General features: G+C 37.9%; 1 protein-coding gene across 5 annotated transcripts in view; it reads right to left on the reverse strand.

Moving 5' to 3' along the window:
• Window positions 1-15,590, reverse strand: part of fryl (furry homolog, like) — a 109,914-nt gene that overhangs the window by 69,777 nt on the left and 24,547 nt on the right. For 4 of the 5 annotated variants that reach the window (XM_067416928.1, XM_067416927.1, XM_067416926.1 and 1 more), the window contains exon 1: window positions 14,670-15,352. The exons of the other annotated variant lie outside the window; for it this stretch is intronic. In XM_067416928.1, the coding sequence (XP_067273029.1) occupies window positions 14,670-14,877 (208 nt within the window). In that variant the 5' untranslated portion in view covers window positions 14,878-15,352. Of the gene's footprint in view, window positions 1-14,669; window positions 15,353-15,590 lie in introns of those variants that run through there. 5 annotated transcript variants of the gene reach the window in all.

Genomic DNA, 15,590 nt, shown 5'->3' on the forward strand with positions numbered 1-15,590 from the left:
AAACAATCCTTCAACCCACCATTGATTCAAATTTTAGTTTGGCCACCTCTACGGCTCACTTTAATTAGTTTTAGATAAAGGCATAGTGTTATGGTTCCTGGAAGTCAGTCTGAACCTTTCAGACACGGGTTTCCAAGTGTTTTGCTGAAACGCTTAAGGTAGGGACACGCCAAACCGATGCCAAAGAAGTAGTCTCCTCGCGTCGGGAAAAAAAACACCACCTTGAACACACCAAAAGGACTACAGGTGACTGCCAACAAGAATGCGCATTTTGCACCTGCATGTAAAGGAGATAAACGTTCCTTTAAGCAGATATATTCGTCATTAAAAAAAGGGAAAGCGTAAATACAAATAGCGCTTGCTTACCATTTTGAATACCAATCACGCTGATCCCGTTCTTTATTCCACTGCCCTCATGACTTGCTTGCTTTCATCAATTTTGCTTATTCTCATGCAATGACTCGTTTGCCAGTCAGAGTTCTCTCCCTCAACGACGGCCGACGAAATTCTACATTACATCGGCTTATACAATCGGCTTATTATTGATATAATAACTTTAATAACATTAAAGTTATTATATAAATAATTTAAATGACACATTATCTGTTGTTGGTTAGGAGTCACATGACATGCAAGTAAAAATAATAATGATTTATTTATTTAGGCAGCTATCACTCTGTAGATTGAAGACTGTAGGATTGTAGGTTTCCCACTGAAGCTAAGCAGGGTTAAACTTGAGACTGGTCAGTACCTGGATGGGAGACCTCTTGGGAAAACTAGGTGTTAGTGAGGCCAGCAGGGGGCGCTAACCCTGTGGTCAGTGTGGGTCCTAAACCCCAATATGATGGAGACACTACTGTCAAAAAGCAGCATCCTTCAGATGAGACATTAGATGTTCTTCAGTTTCAAATGTTTACACCCTCAAGCTTTAATCTTGGTGGAATATTGGTGAAATGCTCTACATTTCTGCTGACAAAAAAACTGTTAATTTTGCAAATGTGAAAGTAAATAAAGTAAACCTAGTGTTAATCTCGTGTTAATAGTGTTAATTTAGTTAATCTCAAACCATGTTTTAGGAGGTTCCTTCATTCACCAAACAACTGGGCACTTTTACAATACGTTTCTGACACAGCTTACTTAATTTGTCAGTAAGACAACACACACACACACACACACGCACACGCACACGCACACGCACACGCACAGTCACACAACTCCAAAAAGGAAACTTCTTGTCTAAAAATACTGAAATTTTCCCCCCGAGTTCAAAAAGTATACGTTGCTTTGGCGGGTGACTGTTTGGAAAAATTATACCCCTGCAATTTACATTGACGCACTCACATCCACACACACAGCTGGAGTGAGTGAGGCCTGACCTATGAGGTAACCGATGCCCTGCTTGCAGAAGAGGGTGCGGCAGTCCGGGTCTATTAATTGAAGAATGAGAGCAGCGCTGAAAGACCTGACTGACAGAGCTGACTCACTCCTCTGACATAACAGTTAAATAAATAGCATAAGCTAATCGTACTTTCATAATGACACATCTTACATGGCATAATGGACAAATCTGACAGCTTTGTTTTTGCACTGCCACCTGAGTCAGGTGATTTTACCACAATATACTTTACTCACTGTCACATTGATTTTGAAGCCAATATAAAAATATGCAACAATGTCAATCACAATGCTTTTAAGTAGCATTTTATGTGCCCATTGGTCTAATTTAAACGAGATTATTTCTCATGACTCATGAGTACAAATGTGTTAAGACAGTGTTAAGACTCATTTAAAAATATAAGTAGAATAATGCATTTTTGTGAATCAGTTATCATTTCAATTAATCAATGCATCACCTTAAAATGTCTCCACATTTCAAAAGGCCTTGTCCTTTTTTTATACTATTATTGAAATGTTTTAAATAAACATAACTGTTTATTGTTATATTGGTGTATATCAAATGAAAAGTCAAACATCTGTCCAAAAGCATACTGAAATAAAGGTATAAAAAACTTGCTAATAAAATGTCAAAAGCATATCATAAATCATCATAAAATAACTCAAACTAAAATATTAAAACTTAAAGGAAGTGTATGTAAGATTGTGGCCAAAACTGGTACTGCAATCACTTTCAAATCACTTTGTATCCCCTCTCTCCCTCCCCCTGACTCGAGGTTGCCAGATTAGCTTCAGGATCAGCAGGAACGTTTGTAGATCTGCAGCTGTGGTAACTAGAGCAGATCTGGCAACCCGGATGCCGAAACACAACTGACTTTATGATTAGGTCGATAGGTGGAGGGCGGAGCTTCAGGCCAAAACACAACATGTCAACATCAACATCACTTGAGGGCTGCAACAACAACTTTTAAATGACAATATACTGGTCGGACTACTGTTGTCAGTGATATGAGTATTTGAAATTAACAAGACTTCTTAATGTCTAGTGACATATCAGGGCCATTTTATAATTATTTAAAATACATTTCTTACATACACTTACTTTATAGTAACAAATACTATAATTAGTGCGGTCAGATCGTTTAATTGCAATCAAATTACATCCACAGTAACAGTTTGTGTTTACATAATATACGTGTTTGTGCTGTGTTTAAACATAAATACACTCGTAAATATTTAAGAAAAAAATGTATATGTGTGTATATATATATATATAATATATAATAATATATAAATCATTGAGAGGTCTGAAATTGTCATCGTAGGTGTATGTCCACTGTGAGAGACATATCTACAAAAAAAATCCAGAAATGACTATTTATGATTTGTTTAACTATTTATTTGTATGATACAGCTGCAAATAAGTATTTGAACACCTGTCTATCAGCTAGAATTCTGACCCTCTGACACCTGTTAGTCCGCCTTTAAAATGTCCACCTCCACTCCATTTATTATCCTAATTAGATGCTCCGGTTTGAGGTCAGTAGCTGCATAAAGACACCTGTCCACCCCATACAATCAGTAAGAATACAACTACAAGATTTCCAAGTGGGAGAACTTGCAAAATAGCAGGGTGTTCAAATACTTATTTTCCTCACTGTATGTGAATGTGTAAATGTGTATACGTGCGTGCGTGCGTGTGTAATATAACATATTGTACACATAACACACACACAGTATATTATATTGCAAATATTTCTTAAATACATTAATTAATGTGTATTTATATATACATGATTATACAAAGCACACAAATTATGTAAACACAAAATTTTACTTTGGATGTGATTAATCGATTTGACAGCACTAACTAAAACAGAATATAAATAATGCTAAAATACTACTGTAGTAAACATGTAACTGCCAATCGACCCGACCCTGGTCCTCCAGGCCCACTGACATGCACAGTTTTGGTCCAACCATAATCAAACACACCTGAACCAGCTAATTAAGCTCTTCAGGATAACAGGCAGGTGTGTTTGATCAGAGTGGGAGCTAAACTCTGTGGGCCTCGAGGACCAGGGGTTGAAAACCCCTTATCTACAAGCAGAAACTCTGCAACCGTCATTTCCCGGAGCCACTTCTATCACGTGCCATACGGGACAACAGCATGAACCCAGACTGAAACCGATCAAAGATATGAAATAACATGCTTTTAGCACAGTTTCAATCATGATTCAATTCTGATACAGCTGTACTTAATTGTGTCATTAGCATCATAATGTGAAGTAGTTGGCTATACCCAAAAAAAAAAACAGTCCTCCGGCTCCAACCAGTCACCTCCAATCACAAAGACTTTAGTGCATGACATCAACTGACCACAGGTCTGAGACGAGATAAAAGAGTGCACACAAACAGATTCCAACGATACCACTCACAATCTCTCTTTCTCTTCCTCCCCACATCTCTCTTTCTCTCTGACCGTCTCCTTCACCCGTGCTCTCTCTCTCTCTCTCTCCATCACTTGACTGTCCCTCCCTGCTGGAGTTATGCAAAGCGAGAAGGCAGCATTGTAAACAAACACAGGGTACAAAAGCCTGTATTGTGACTGCAGCGCAGGGTTTCCACTCTCACAGACAAACATAAACATACGCACATGCAAAACAACACATTATATGCAGTTACGCTCATGGATACGCTGATCAGAAGCACTTTAATAAGCTGGTTGAACGAGTAAAAGATTTCATATAATCTGTGAGAAAGCAAAAGACCGAAGAGACTTTGAAATTATGAAAAAGGTCAGTTCCACGCAATCTTACAGACCTTCAATCTGGGGTGCTGTTGGTTTTAAAAACTTCCTGTAAAAGTGGCCTCACTGTCTATCTCATGCCCTGATCTGAGAACAGGTGAACGACGGCAGAACACGAATGCTGTGAGACATTTAAGTAATAACTCATTACCACTAATAGCATCTGTTTTTGTCCCTCTGCACTAACTTTTCTGTGTGCTAAGGTTTGTGAACTGGCTGTTCCTACATGCACCACACCCAGTAAAATAAGTCAGTCCAGAATCACATGATGGCCAAAGACTGCCATCTCTCTCTCTCTCTCTCTCTCTCTCTCTCTCTCTCTCTCTCTCTCTCTCTCTCTCTCTCTCTCTCTCTCTCTCTCTCTCTCTCTCTCTCTCTCTCTCTCTCTCTCTCTCTCTCTCTCTCTCTCTCTCTCTCTCTCTCTCTCTCTCTCTCTCTCTCAGTTTAGGGTAAACAGTAGGATCCTGCTCAACACAGCAGGAATTCTGATCTATTGTCAAAAGGGTGCGACTGTTACTAAGTACTTTATATACAGCAAAAGCATGCAGTCAAACATAAAACGATCAATTATGAATTGATGAATGATAATGAATTATCAATTATGAAAAACCTTACAGTAATGAAACCAGATTCTGATCCAGATCTGATTCAAATTCAGTGTGGATATAATTATGTTGTACTTATTGAGTTGCACTTTACATATATTTACAGTGATCTGCATTGGGAGCTGGCCTCTGTTTTTTTATATCTCACACTTGCACTATGTAAAACGGTGTGTGTGTGTATATATATATATATATATATATATATATATATATATATATATATATATATATATATATATATATATATATATATATATATATATATATATATATATATATATATATATACACACACATATATATAGATTTATATTTATTTTTATATAAACTGTATTTGCACTTCTGGTTGGATGCTAACTACATTTCCTTGGCTCTGTACTTGTACTCTGCTCAATGACAATAAAGTTGAAACTGAATCTGAATCACAGACACATCGTCATTGAGGAATAAGCCTGTGTGAGTGTTTGAATCAAGCCTGCGATCTTCTCATGATAACGTGTGCAGCTCTACTACACCATATTCTGATTCAGATCTGAAACACGTCACCTCAAACCAAACCCCAGACTTACACCATCTAAACCAGATTCTGCTCCAGATCAGCAGACTTCACCCTGATTAAAATCTAATGCCGAACGGGAAGATAAAGCAGGCTCTCTGTTCAGAGATCGGCTGCTGATGTTTCAGGAGAGCACAGACGGTAAGTGCTTTCGGACAGTGAGCAGGGCATTCACTGACAGACAGACGGTCTGTGAAGGCCCTTCAATCCCACGAGGCTACAGTGAGAGTGCATTTCCTGTGCTGTGAATTATAGCACCAAGCATAAGGGAAAAGAAAAGCCAAAAAAAAGGTGGAGAGAGGGTGAGTGATGGAGAGGGAAGGAAAGAAGAGAGAGATGAGGAAAAAGATAGACTGATCAATACCACCAGTCATTCAATCTGAGGTCTATTTTTTGCTGAAGGTTTTAGTGGAGTGCAAAGCAGGTTCCCTTTGGGTAAAACTGCATCTCCCATGATGCAAAGTGCAGACAACAAAGAAAAGACAGCTGTGCAAAAAAAACTACAGCTGCCTTATCATCATCTGAGACATGTCCTTTCGTAAGACCTTAACAAATTTTTGTCGTTTAATAGATGAAATGATTCCCTTTGCAAACGGTAAGGAACAATCAAAGTTAAGAGGTTTAAAATGAACTTCATTTTATATGTAATGATGCCTATGAAAATGTGTACATTAAATGTAATTAAATGTGTACGAATTTTAAGGTGTCCATTTCAGTAATGTACTTAGCAGAGATATTAGGGGTGGCACGGTTCACAAAACCCGCGGTTCGGTTCGTATCACGGTTTTTAGGGACACGGTTTTCGGTTCTGTACGGTTCTTGTTTTTTTTTTTCGTTTAAATGTTAACACTCCAGAAATTAATTCTAGCTGATATTTAATTCAGAGCAACTTTTTCCACAAGCTTCAAAGGCCAGTTTAAATGATTAAAACTAGAAGTTTAATGTTACATTTATAATGTGAACTATACTTATATAGGCCTACCACATGTTATATGCATGTGTGTTTGGGACCGAGGGGAACACAGCCGCATTTGCAGCAGATATACGCTGCCCATCATAAATCAAAGCAGGAGAAGGACAGGTGTCAGAGGAGAACAGCGGAAAAGGTGACAGAATGGACCATATTCGTCTGCATTTGCAATACACGAGCCGCGGTTCAGCTGCGTGAGACAAATGCTGACAGTGTGAATGGTGCCAATGAACCTGCCATTTCTACATGTGACGTGACTTGAAGCACTACTGTCTTTTACTGTATGTCCACACACACCTCTTATTTCACATGAAAAGGACACCCACTGTCTGACGAAAGATACGGGCACGAGGCTACATTAGGCATGCGTCGAACCGTGCGACGCAAACGCTCCAAACCGAGACAAGCGAACTGAACGGTTCGGTTTTCTTTCATGTACCGTGCCACCCCTAACAGACATTAGACATCACATTGAATTTTTCATAAATGAAAAAGAGACCGTAGCTAAGAATAATTGCCATTTCTATCAGCTATATCGGCAAGCCTTTTTCCGCCAAAAAATCCTTAGATGGAAACCTGGCAAGTATTGAAATACTCCCAATACGGTCAGTGGGATCAGTGGCTTGTACCGATGGTCTAAACGTCGGTTTATACCGGTTATCACAGTATGTAAAACAAACTTCAACATGTTGCCAAACTTGATTTTGTCAAAAAACGACATTGCTTCCAGTAATGATGGAAGCCAAGTTTTGAATTAGCACTAAAATATGTGCTTGAATCGCTGGGTGTTCAGGAGTCGGCCCCAAACAAAAACATTTCAGCTAAATCACAACACCATATCTGCAGCAGTGCAAGCTAGAGACCGCAGGACACTGCACACCTCGCCAAGAACAAGAGCACCTGTCAGCACCAAAGCAACAAACACACACTCCGCAGAGAAAGAGACAATATTGCAAAGTGGTGAAACTCAGGGTTGGGGGGGGGAAGCTAGCCTAACCTAGCCTAACATTTCCACTGATCGCACCTCTGAGTCAGCAAAGGCACTCACATCAGCGTCAGATCTCTATAACACCCTCCATCCCAAAAACTGACAAAACACAGCTAAATACAGCGTGCTGTGTCATGAGAGAGAGAAGGAAAGAACAAACAAAAGGAAACAAGAGTATAAGAGTCACAGACATAAAAAAGAAGAGAAACAAAAAAACAAGTGAGACCAAACAGATGAGTCTGAAGGAAAGAATGAAAAACTAAAGCAGAAACAAATGGAGGAAGGAATGAGCAAAAAGTAAAACAAGAAAATGAAAGAAAGCAGCAATGAACTAACAAAAAGCACAAATGAGTGAAAGGGGAGCAAATGAAAGAAGGGAAGAATGAACAAATCTCAGAAAGAGGGCAAATAAACAAAAGGGAGCAAAGAAGCAAACAAAAATGTGAAACAAAATAAAAAATAAAAAGAATGAGGACAAATAAGGCAGCCAATGACCTTATAAACAAAACCAAGCAACAAAAAAAAAATGAACTGAACGGAAATTAAAGCAGTGGAAGAGCAAAAAAAAGAGTGAATAAACAAGTATGAAAGTGCAACAAAAGTGACAAAAATGAGCAAAAGAAAAAAAGCAAACAAATGTGACAAGAAAAACCATGAGAAAATTAGTTAAACTAAAGGACGAGGAGTGAACAAAGGGAAAAGTAAAATGAAAGAAATAAAGTGAAAGTGAAAGAGCAAACCAGCAAAAGGGAGTGCAAGAGTGAAAGACAACAGAAAGGAGGCAGATATAATGTGCTATTTATATTTTGTCAGCTTTTTTAACTACAGTGTTTAACTTTATGAATTATTATGTTGTCCTGATAATGAATCACATGCTGCCTGAAAGGAAACACCGCATGTACAAGCACTCTTTTTCCAAGATAAACTTCCATTGCGGTTTAATGAAGTGAAGTCTGATCCCATGACTGCGGTGATAGAGAGAGATATAGAGAGAAGGAGTGGCTGGAGCACTACTGTGTGTGTGTGTGTGTGTGTGTGCGTGTTTTCATCACTGCATCCAGCCCTGGAAAGACCTCGAGGGGACCAATATTAGACACACAACATACTGCAGAGTCACCCTATCCTTCCTCTTCCTGCATACGGCTAATTTAACACAATAAACAGAAGCGCCATCAAAACACCTATAATATTAGCAGCAGCAACAGCAGAACACACTGCGCAGGGCAGGTGTGACGGTGTCTGTAAAGCTGCCTTACAGGTGCAAAAACAGGTTGAGCTGGGGACGGGCTACCCAACCACACATAAAAATGTTCCTGCTAAACCAAAGAAAAATAAATGGCAATGCTGACTCATTCAATACCAATAGAAAAACAAATCAAAGCGATTAATGAAAATATGCCTCTACAGCCTTAGGGTTTGACTACATGTATATGGTGATTATTTATAAATCTATTACTAGTTACTGCCACAGAGAACTGTTCAACAATTAAAGCAATCAGATATATCAGAGTTTTACATCTCTATTTAAGACCTACAGAGTTTAAGCCTGCGGTACAATAAGAGCTGTTTGAGTAACAACTGATCATTGATACAAATGATCAACAAGACAACCAGTCTCAATTTTTAAAACAGCTCATCCTGACATCAAGTGATTAAACACTGCAGTCATCATTGAACAGCAAATACTGTGTGTGTGTGTGTGTGTGTGTGTGTGTGTGTGTGTGTGTGTGTGTGTGTGTGTGTGTGTCTGTGTGTGTGTGTGTGTGTGTGTGTAATATCAGGACACGTGTATAATGACATGGGTATTACAAGGAGAGGGTGAAATATGAGGACATTACCCATGTCCACACTTTTCAAAAGGCTTATAAATTATACAGAATTTTCTTTGAAAAAGTAAAAATGCAGAATGTTTCCTGTGCTGGGTAGGTTTAGGGGCAGTTTAGGGAGATAGAAAATATGGTCTGTACAGTATAAAAAACATTACGCCTATATGGAATGTCCCCACATTTCACAAAAACAAATGAGTGTGTATTAGGGAGTGTATTATTATTAAATAATCATGGTTTAACATCCAATTTAAGGGTTAAATAACCAAAAGGAAACTTTCAATCCTAAATGCAAATGCAACTCAATTATAGATCAGTTTTTTTTTTTAATACATTTTTTTTTTTTTAAAGAATACTGAGAAATAACCAGTTTATTTATGTTTAGTTATTTTACAGGTTAAGTACGTTATTTAGTTATTAGTGGTTTAAAATCTAAAATGTACAGTAATTTAAAATAAAAGTATGCAACAGAACGGCTTTCGCAGACAACACATCATATATAACCAGTCAGCACTTTGATTGTTTATGTTCGGTTATGTAAATTACTGTAAACATACTGTTTAACAACTTGGGGTTAGTACGTTTTTTATATACTTTTATCCTGCAAGGATGCATTAAATTAATCAAAAGTGACATTTAAAGACATTTATAATATTAAACAGGATTTCTATTTCAAATAAATGCTGTTCTTTTAAATTTCCTATTCATCAGAAAATGTATGACAGTTTCCACTAAAATAGTAGATGCATTATTTCAACATTTATAATAACCGTTTCTTGAGCAGCAAATCAGCATGTTAGAATGACACTGAAGACTGGAGTAATGGATGCAGTCATCACAGGAATAAATTACAGTTTACAATGTATAGAAAACAACTGTTAAACAAATTATGTGATATTTTACAGTATTACTGTACTTTTGACCAATACAGCTCTGGTTTGCATAAGTTCTTTATAAAAAAAAAAACTAAACATATGAATGGCAGTATATGCTTCCTATCGCATATTTTTTAGAAGGGAAGCATTAAGCAAAATGCAGAACAATTCACAAGATTAAGTGATACTGAGTTGCAGCCCTATTAACTTAAAAAATATAGGGAACTCAGGAACATGAACATGTCCTGGCAGGTACAAAACCCAAGTCCTCACCTGAACACTCAAGACTCATCAATTTGGGGAGAGCAAGGTGTGGTTTGGTTGCAATGTAAACACCCACTAACACACATATACAAACACAGGCCATGTCACTTATCAACACAGCAAGCACTTAGAAAATCTCAGCCTTCGAAGGATACAGGGGAAAAAACCTCTTTTGGTCCAGTTTGAACTGGTGTTTTCCATCACATTTGAATGCGTGGAGGTCACTTTGCATTTTGAATGCAGAGTCACATGCAGTGATGCAACATCACACTCCCCACACGGTTTCCCTGTAGCCAAGAAGCTGACATACCAAGAAGAGTGGTCGTAGCTGGACTAGCCATGAATGACACACAAAGATCCTCGTGTATCCCCATCTGACCCTGTAGGGGAGGCGTGTGTAAATACATTTATGGTCACAAATGCATTCGACTGCTTCCTGCAGGCGAGCATAGAATCAAACATTGTCTTACTTAACCATCAGTCTTTCATCACAGGAGGACTTCCCCTTTACAGGCCCAGTCAATGATCAACCTTGATTTCTCTTCTAGTAAATCTGGAAATCTATCAAGATTATGAAGTAAAATTGCCAAATTAAACAGGATACGTGATGGAAAAAAAGATAGGGTGTGACTTTCTCCATTGGGCATTGACTAGATCAAAGGATCATGGAAAGAGGTCTATATATAATGGTTGGTGGGGAGAGCCTGGTGACAGGAGATAGTCATTCATTCTAAATCGCAATAGTATGCAACAATGAATAATTTATAACAAGACAGTGTACTTCAGGGGGGAAATTTCAGTAATGACAGCGATGACTAATCAATAAAATGATGATCGGCGTGACTAAATATATATATATATATATATATTTTCTGATTATTTATTGCAGCATTTTGGATGGTATCTGAGGTCTAATTGGTTAGTGTTAGGACAACATGCTGTCCAAACCGGCTAAATAAAGTGAGACTATGGATATATCATCATGCAGTGATGCCTGGAATCACTTTGATCATGAAAATACAGTCAAAAAATGACATCACTTAGTAGGCCAATCGCTAGTTAGCATCATCCCTCGAAGAAAAACTTTTGGATTATCACAAAAAACAAGCTTTGTAATCAACAAAAGTTCATAATTATCACAGATGAACACAACTTTTATTAATTTTTTTAACCCTAAATGCAGACACCAGATGTGAAATGCTAATGCTATAAACGAACTACAGCACAGTCCCACAACATCACCATCACTAAGCTTCTGACAACTCTTGCAGTTTTTAATCTCAAAACATTTTCCCAAAGCATTTGAGCACAATTGTGGGAATAATGAGGCTTTAAAAGCAGATCGAGGCTACCCGTTCAGCGTGAAGAAGCGTGTTCAGCCATTTAACCGAAACCCCATTGACTTCTGTAGCCTGCATAACATTATAATGAGAACACTGATTGTAATAGAATAAATTTGTAAATTCTTTGTACTTAATTTTTCACTTTGAGTTACACATTTAGATAAGCACGGTCAAGTTCACGTGCAAATTCATGTCCTTTTGTAAAGATGTAAGTTGTAACATTACTTTTCTGTTGTATATCTGGCTAATCTCATCTAGGATGCATGTGGTTGAGTTTATTAACCTGCTAGCAAAGCACTTCATTGTTCACTTTTCAGTTCAAGCTCAAATGCAACGCCCAACATTATAGACTATGATTGGACTCCACAGACTATAGATGATTTTAAGCGTGGTCTTAAAACCCACCTTTTTAGCAGAGCTTTTAATTGACTTGTTACTACTTTATTTTTTTTATTTTCAGTTTTATTTATTTTATTTTATTAATTTACTTATTTATTTATTGTTGTTGACTGTTTTAAATTCTGTAGCACTTTGAGATTTTGATTTATATAAAGTGCATTATAAATAAAATGTATTATTATTTATTATTATTATGATTGGGTTATTTCAGACTTTGGATTATTTGTTTAAGATGGTCTTTTTTTTGTTATCAGTAACCCCTTCTTTTAATTAAAATAGTTTATCGTCATGGTTTCGAAAAATGCACAGGGATGTCTGGAAGAATCATGTGCAATGGTCCCTCTAAGCTGCACGTATGCGCGGCCGCTGAATAAAATGTTGCGCAGACACGGACGTGAAATTAGGGGAGAAATCGATTTGATTGTAGTTTAAATGGGACATAATTGCTGTGCTCTGATACAGAGTTAGCATCACTATAATGTTAGAACCGGTGAACTCGGTATTCACTTCATAGAGATAGGTATTCATCCAAATACAGGATTCATGGAGAGAATTATGTCGCATGTGAGTGGCAGCGAGCTATGTTTGCGGTCCAAATAGCTCAATATGCAAGGCAACATGAAACGCAAAGACATGTAAAATAATAACTCATTTTGTTTTAAAGGAGAGTGGCTTGATTGAGTTGTGGACATAACGGAGGAAGGGCACATTAACAAAACACACACGTAACCCACCACAAGTGTAACGTGCAAACTCGAAACACTTCAGTAACACACGTCAGTTTAAAAAGTTGTGTGTGGTTTGGGTTTCAGGGATGTTTAGATAACTATAAAAGGAGTTCACGTTCCCTTGAACATACTTAGCTATTAGATATATTTAGTTACTTCAGTTTTTAACAATTGAAGCATTTAAATTGATATATAATATCAGTTTAAATGCTTTAATTAGTTTTTATATAATATCATAGGCTATATAATAATTGTAAGCCTAATAAAAATTTGTTCTCACAAGGGGATCGTTTAGGGATCCTTGTCTTTAAATTTTTTTAAAAAAAATATTGGAAATTCATAAGCATTAAACAAACATTTAAGTTTGATGGTTTAATGCTGCCTGTCGCCAATAAAAACAATCTCAGTTTAACTACTTAATTTTTTTCAAATTATATTATATAGAATTTAACTATTTTGGGGGATATTTTTGTAGTTTTTCTTGGTAAAAAAAGACTTGCTCAGGTGACTAAAATATCCACCAAATAGAGAAAAGTTTTGCTCAGTGAGAAAAGAAATTTGAGGGAACTGAAATGTGGTGCTCAAAAACATTTGTACTCACCACCCGGGTTCAGAGCCAATAAATTCTGAGTGATGAAATTATGAGATAATTCATTCATGAAATCTAAACACTCAATTACCCAGAGCTCCCTGCGTCAGATCATTACGCGAATACAAAGAAAAAAAATTGACGAATAGAATGCTAGAGAGATAAAGAGTAGTTTATTACATTCTTTAATGTATTTGTAATGTTTAAAATGGTTCTAATCATATTAGATTTCTGATTTTGTAATAACTTTTGGTTACACTTTATTTTAAAGTGTCATTGTTACAGTGTAATTATATATTTAAGTACTAAGAAATATTATGACTACATATACTTATGCTGCCTTCATGTGCTATCGGAATTATCGTAAATACGAGTTTCGTAGGTAAAAATTGCACATGAACGCCCTCTGATTTCGTTTTTACCACTGGGAAGTTCGGAAATAATTTTGATACCCAAGTTCCCGAGATGGGCGTGGCATAACCGTCAAAAATGCCAGATAGGAGACGAATTTCTGTTGTGGCAGGTTTTATTAGTTGTTTTTTTACCGTAAAAGTTTCATTGTCTTTTCTTGTCATTAAATTAGTACATATTTACATAAATTAATAATCATTTGAAGCATATTGTGTATTTTAAACACATCGAAAATTGCACGTAGTTGACCATCATTCCAGAATAGTGAGCAATCTAACTATCTAGATAGTGTGGTAAATACAATAGGATGTATGGCTGAAAACTATTAACATTTTAGTCTTTAAGCAGCCTTACCATGTCTACATTATGCCTTTATTGTGAATGTGATTATAAACAATGTGCTTTCGTGTTGTGCTGCTAGTGTTTGCCAGTGATTCAATGATTTTCTGGGACCGGGAAATAACTGAAATAGTGTTAAAATAACATTTTCCCAAAACGCACAAAAGTATGAACCTGGCGTCCTCCATTCTTTCCGACAACAAAGCACCTGAACACAACAAGCAGCATTAATATAGGGATAGGGTAGATAAAGGGTTTAGCTGCATGTAATTATGCATACATGTAACATGTGCAACAAGGACACTAAAATAAAGTGTTACCTAACTTTTATATTTGAATAATTCTCACTTTAGACAACCTGATGAGCAACTTAAGACTGAAAAGCAAACTATTCGGTTACACAAAGCATTTGCTTGTTCTCTCTTGTCTGCAATTACTCTTATATCAGAGTCCAACTATAAACAAAAAGTGCAAACACACCTCGCACACACGCCTCCTAATCAAACAGCCATCTCTTTACTAGAATTAAAACCATGTTTGAACACCCATCCCTTCATCTTTCCCGTTGGTACCTTTAGCACGATGTCGTTGAAGACGAACAGCTGGCCGGCTTGTCGGACTGGAGCCGTCTTGTTCCTCTTCATTGGTCTGTGAAACCAGGCGTTTCATTCTCAGCAATCGAGGGCCGGTCTCCTTTGGACAAACTCCCGCCGTGTCCATCGCCGGCAGCCCGCCGTCCCCGGAGATGACCGTGGGAACAAGGCTCTTGAGGAATTCCATGTTTGCACTGTGACACTTTCACTCTGGGCGCCTGTGCGGGTGCACAGCGACGGCCCTGCCACCCACCATCACCTTTGAGAATTCAGGCTGTCTGTGACTGGACAAGCTGCAGAACGTCCCCACCCAGGCAAAACCACAGCTTGTCAAACACTGACTTCACTGCAGGTTCCTCTTTGTCATGTCAGTTAAAACTAGAAGTGTCTATATACACATACAACCACCCAGACGAAGTGCATATGCTCTCTTGTTGTAACACAGAAGCTGTTGGTGCTAGATCCAAGACGAGAAAAGCTGGAATGAGGTACAAGCGAGCACCTGTAGATCCATCTGCTGTGTTCTTCAACCTGCCCGTATTCCACATGCCACAGGCCAGCTGTGAGCACTTCCCAAAACGAAACCCAAAGTTCACTTGAGCTTTTACACAGCGAGACCAACCTTACTACCTGTCTGTTCATGCAGGATGGACTGAACGCTCTGATGTGATGACAGTAGGCGGAGCCTTTCAGCTAGAGCGCATTAATCTGGGCGGAGCCAGGACGTGTCCAATGGGAGATAACACATGCCCCAGAGAGTGGCCAATCATAACACAGCTGCTACCAACCATGCCCAGACGTTTCTCCTTTCTGAATTAAAGGGAGGGAGGAAGGGAGGAAGACTCATCCGTCTGTGATGGGCGAGGGAGTGCATAACAAAAAGTGAGAAGGCGTGGCGTC

This window comes from Pseudorasbora parva, chromosome 15, assembly GCF_024679245.1.
Source record: "Pseudorasbora parva isolate DD20220531a chromosome 15, ASM2467924v1, whole genome shotgun sequence".
In the NCBI taxonomy this organism is placed as follows: Eukaryota; Metazoa; Chordata; class Actinopteri; order Cypriniformes; family Gobionidae; genus Pseudorasbora; species Pseudorasbora parva.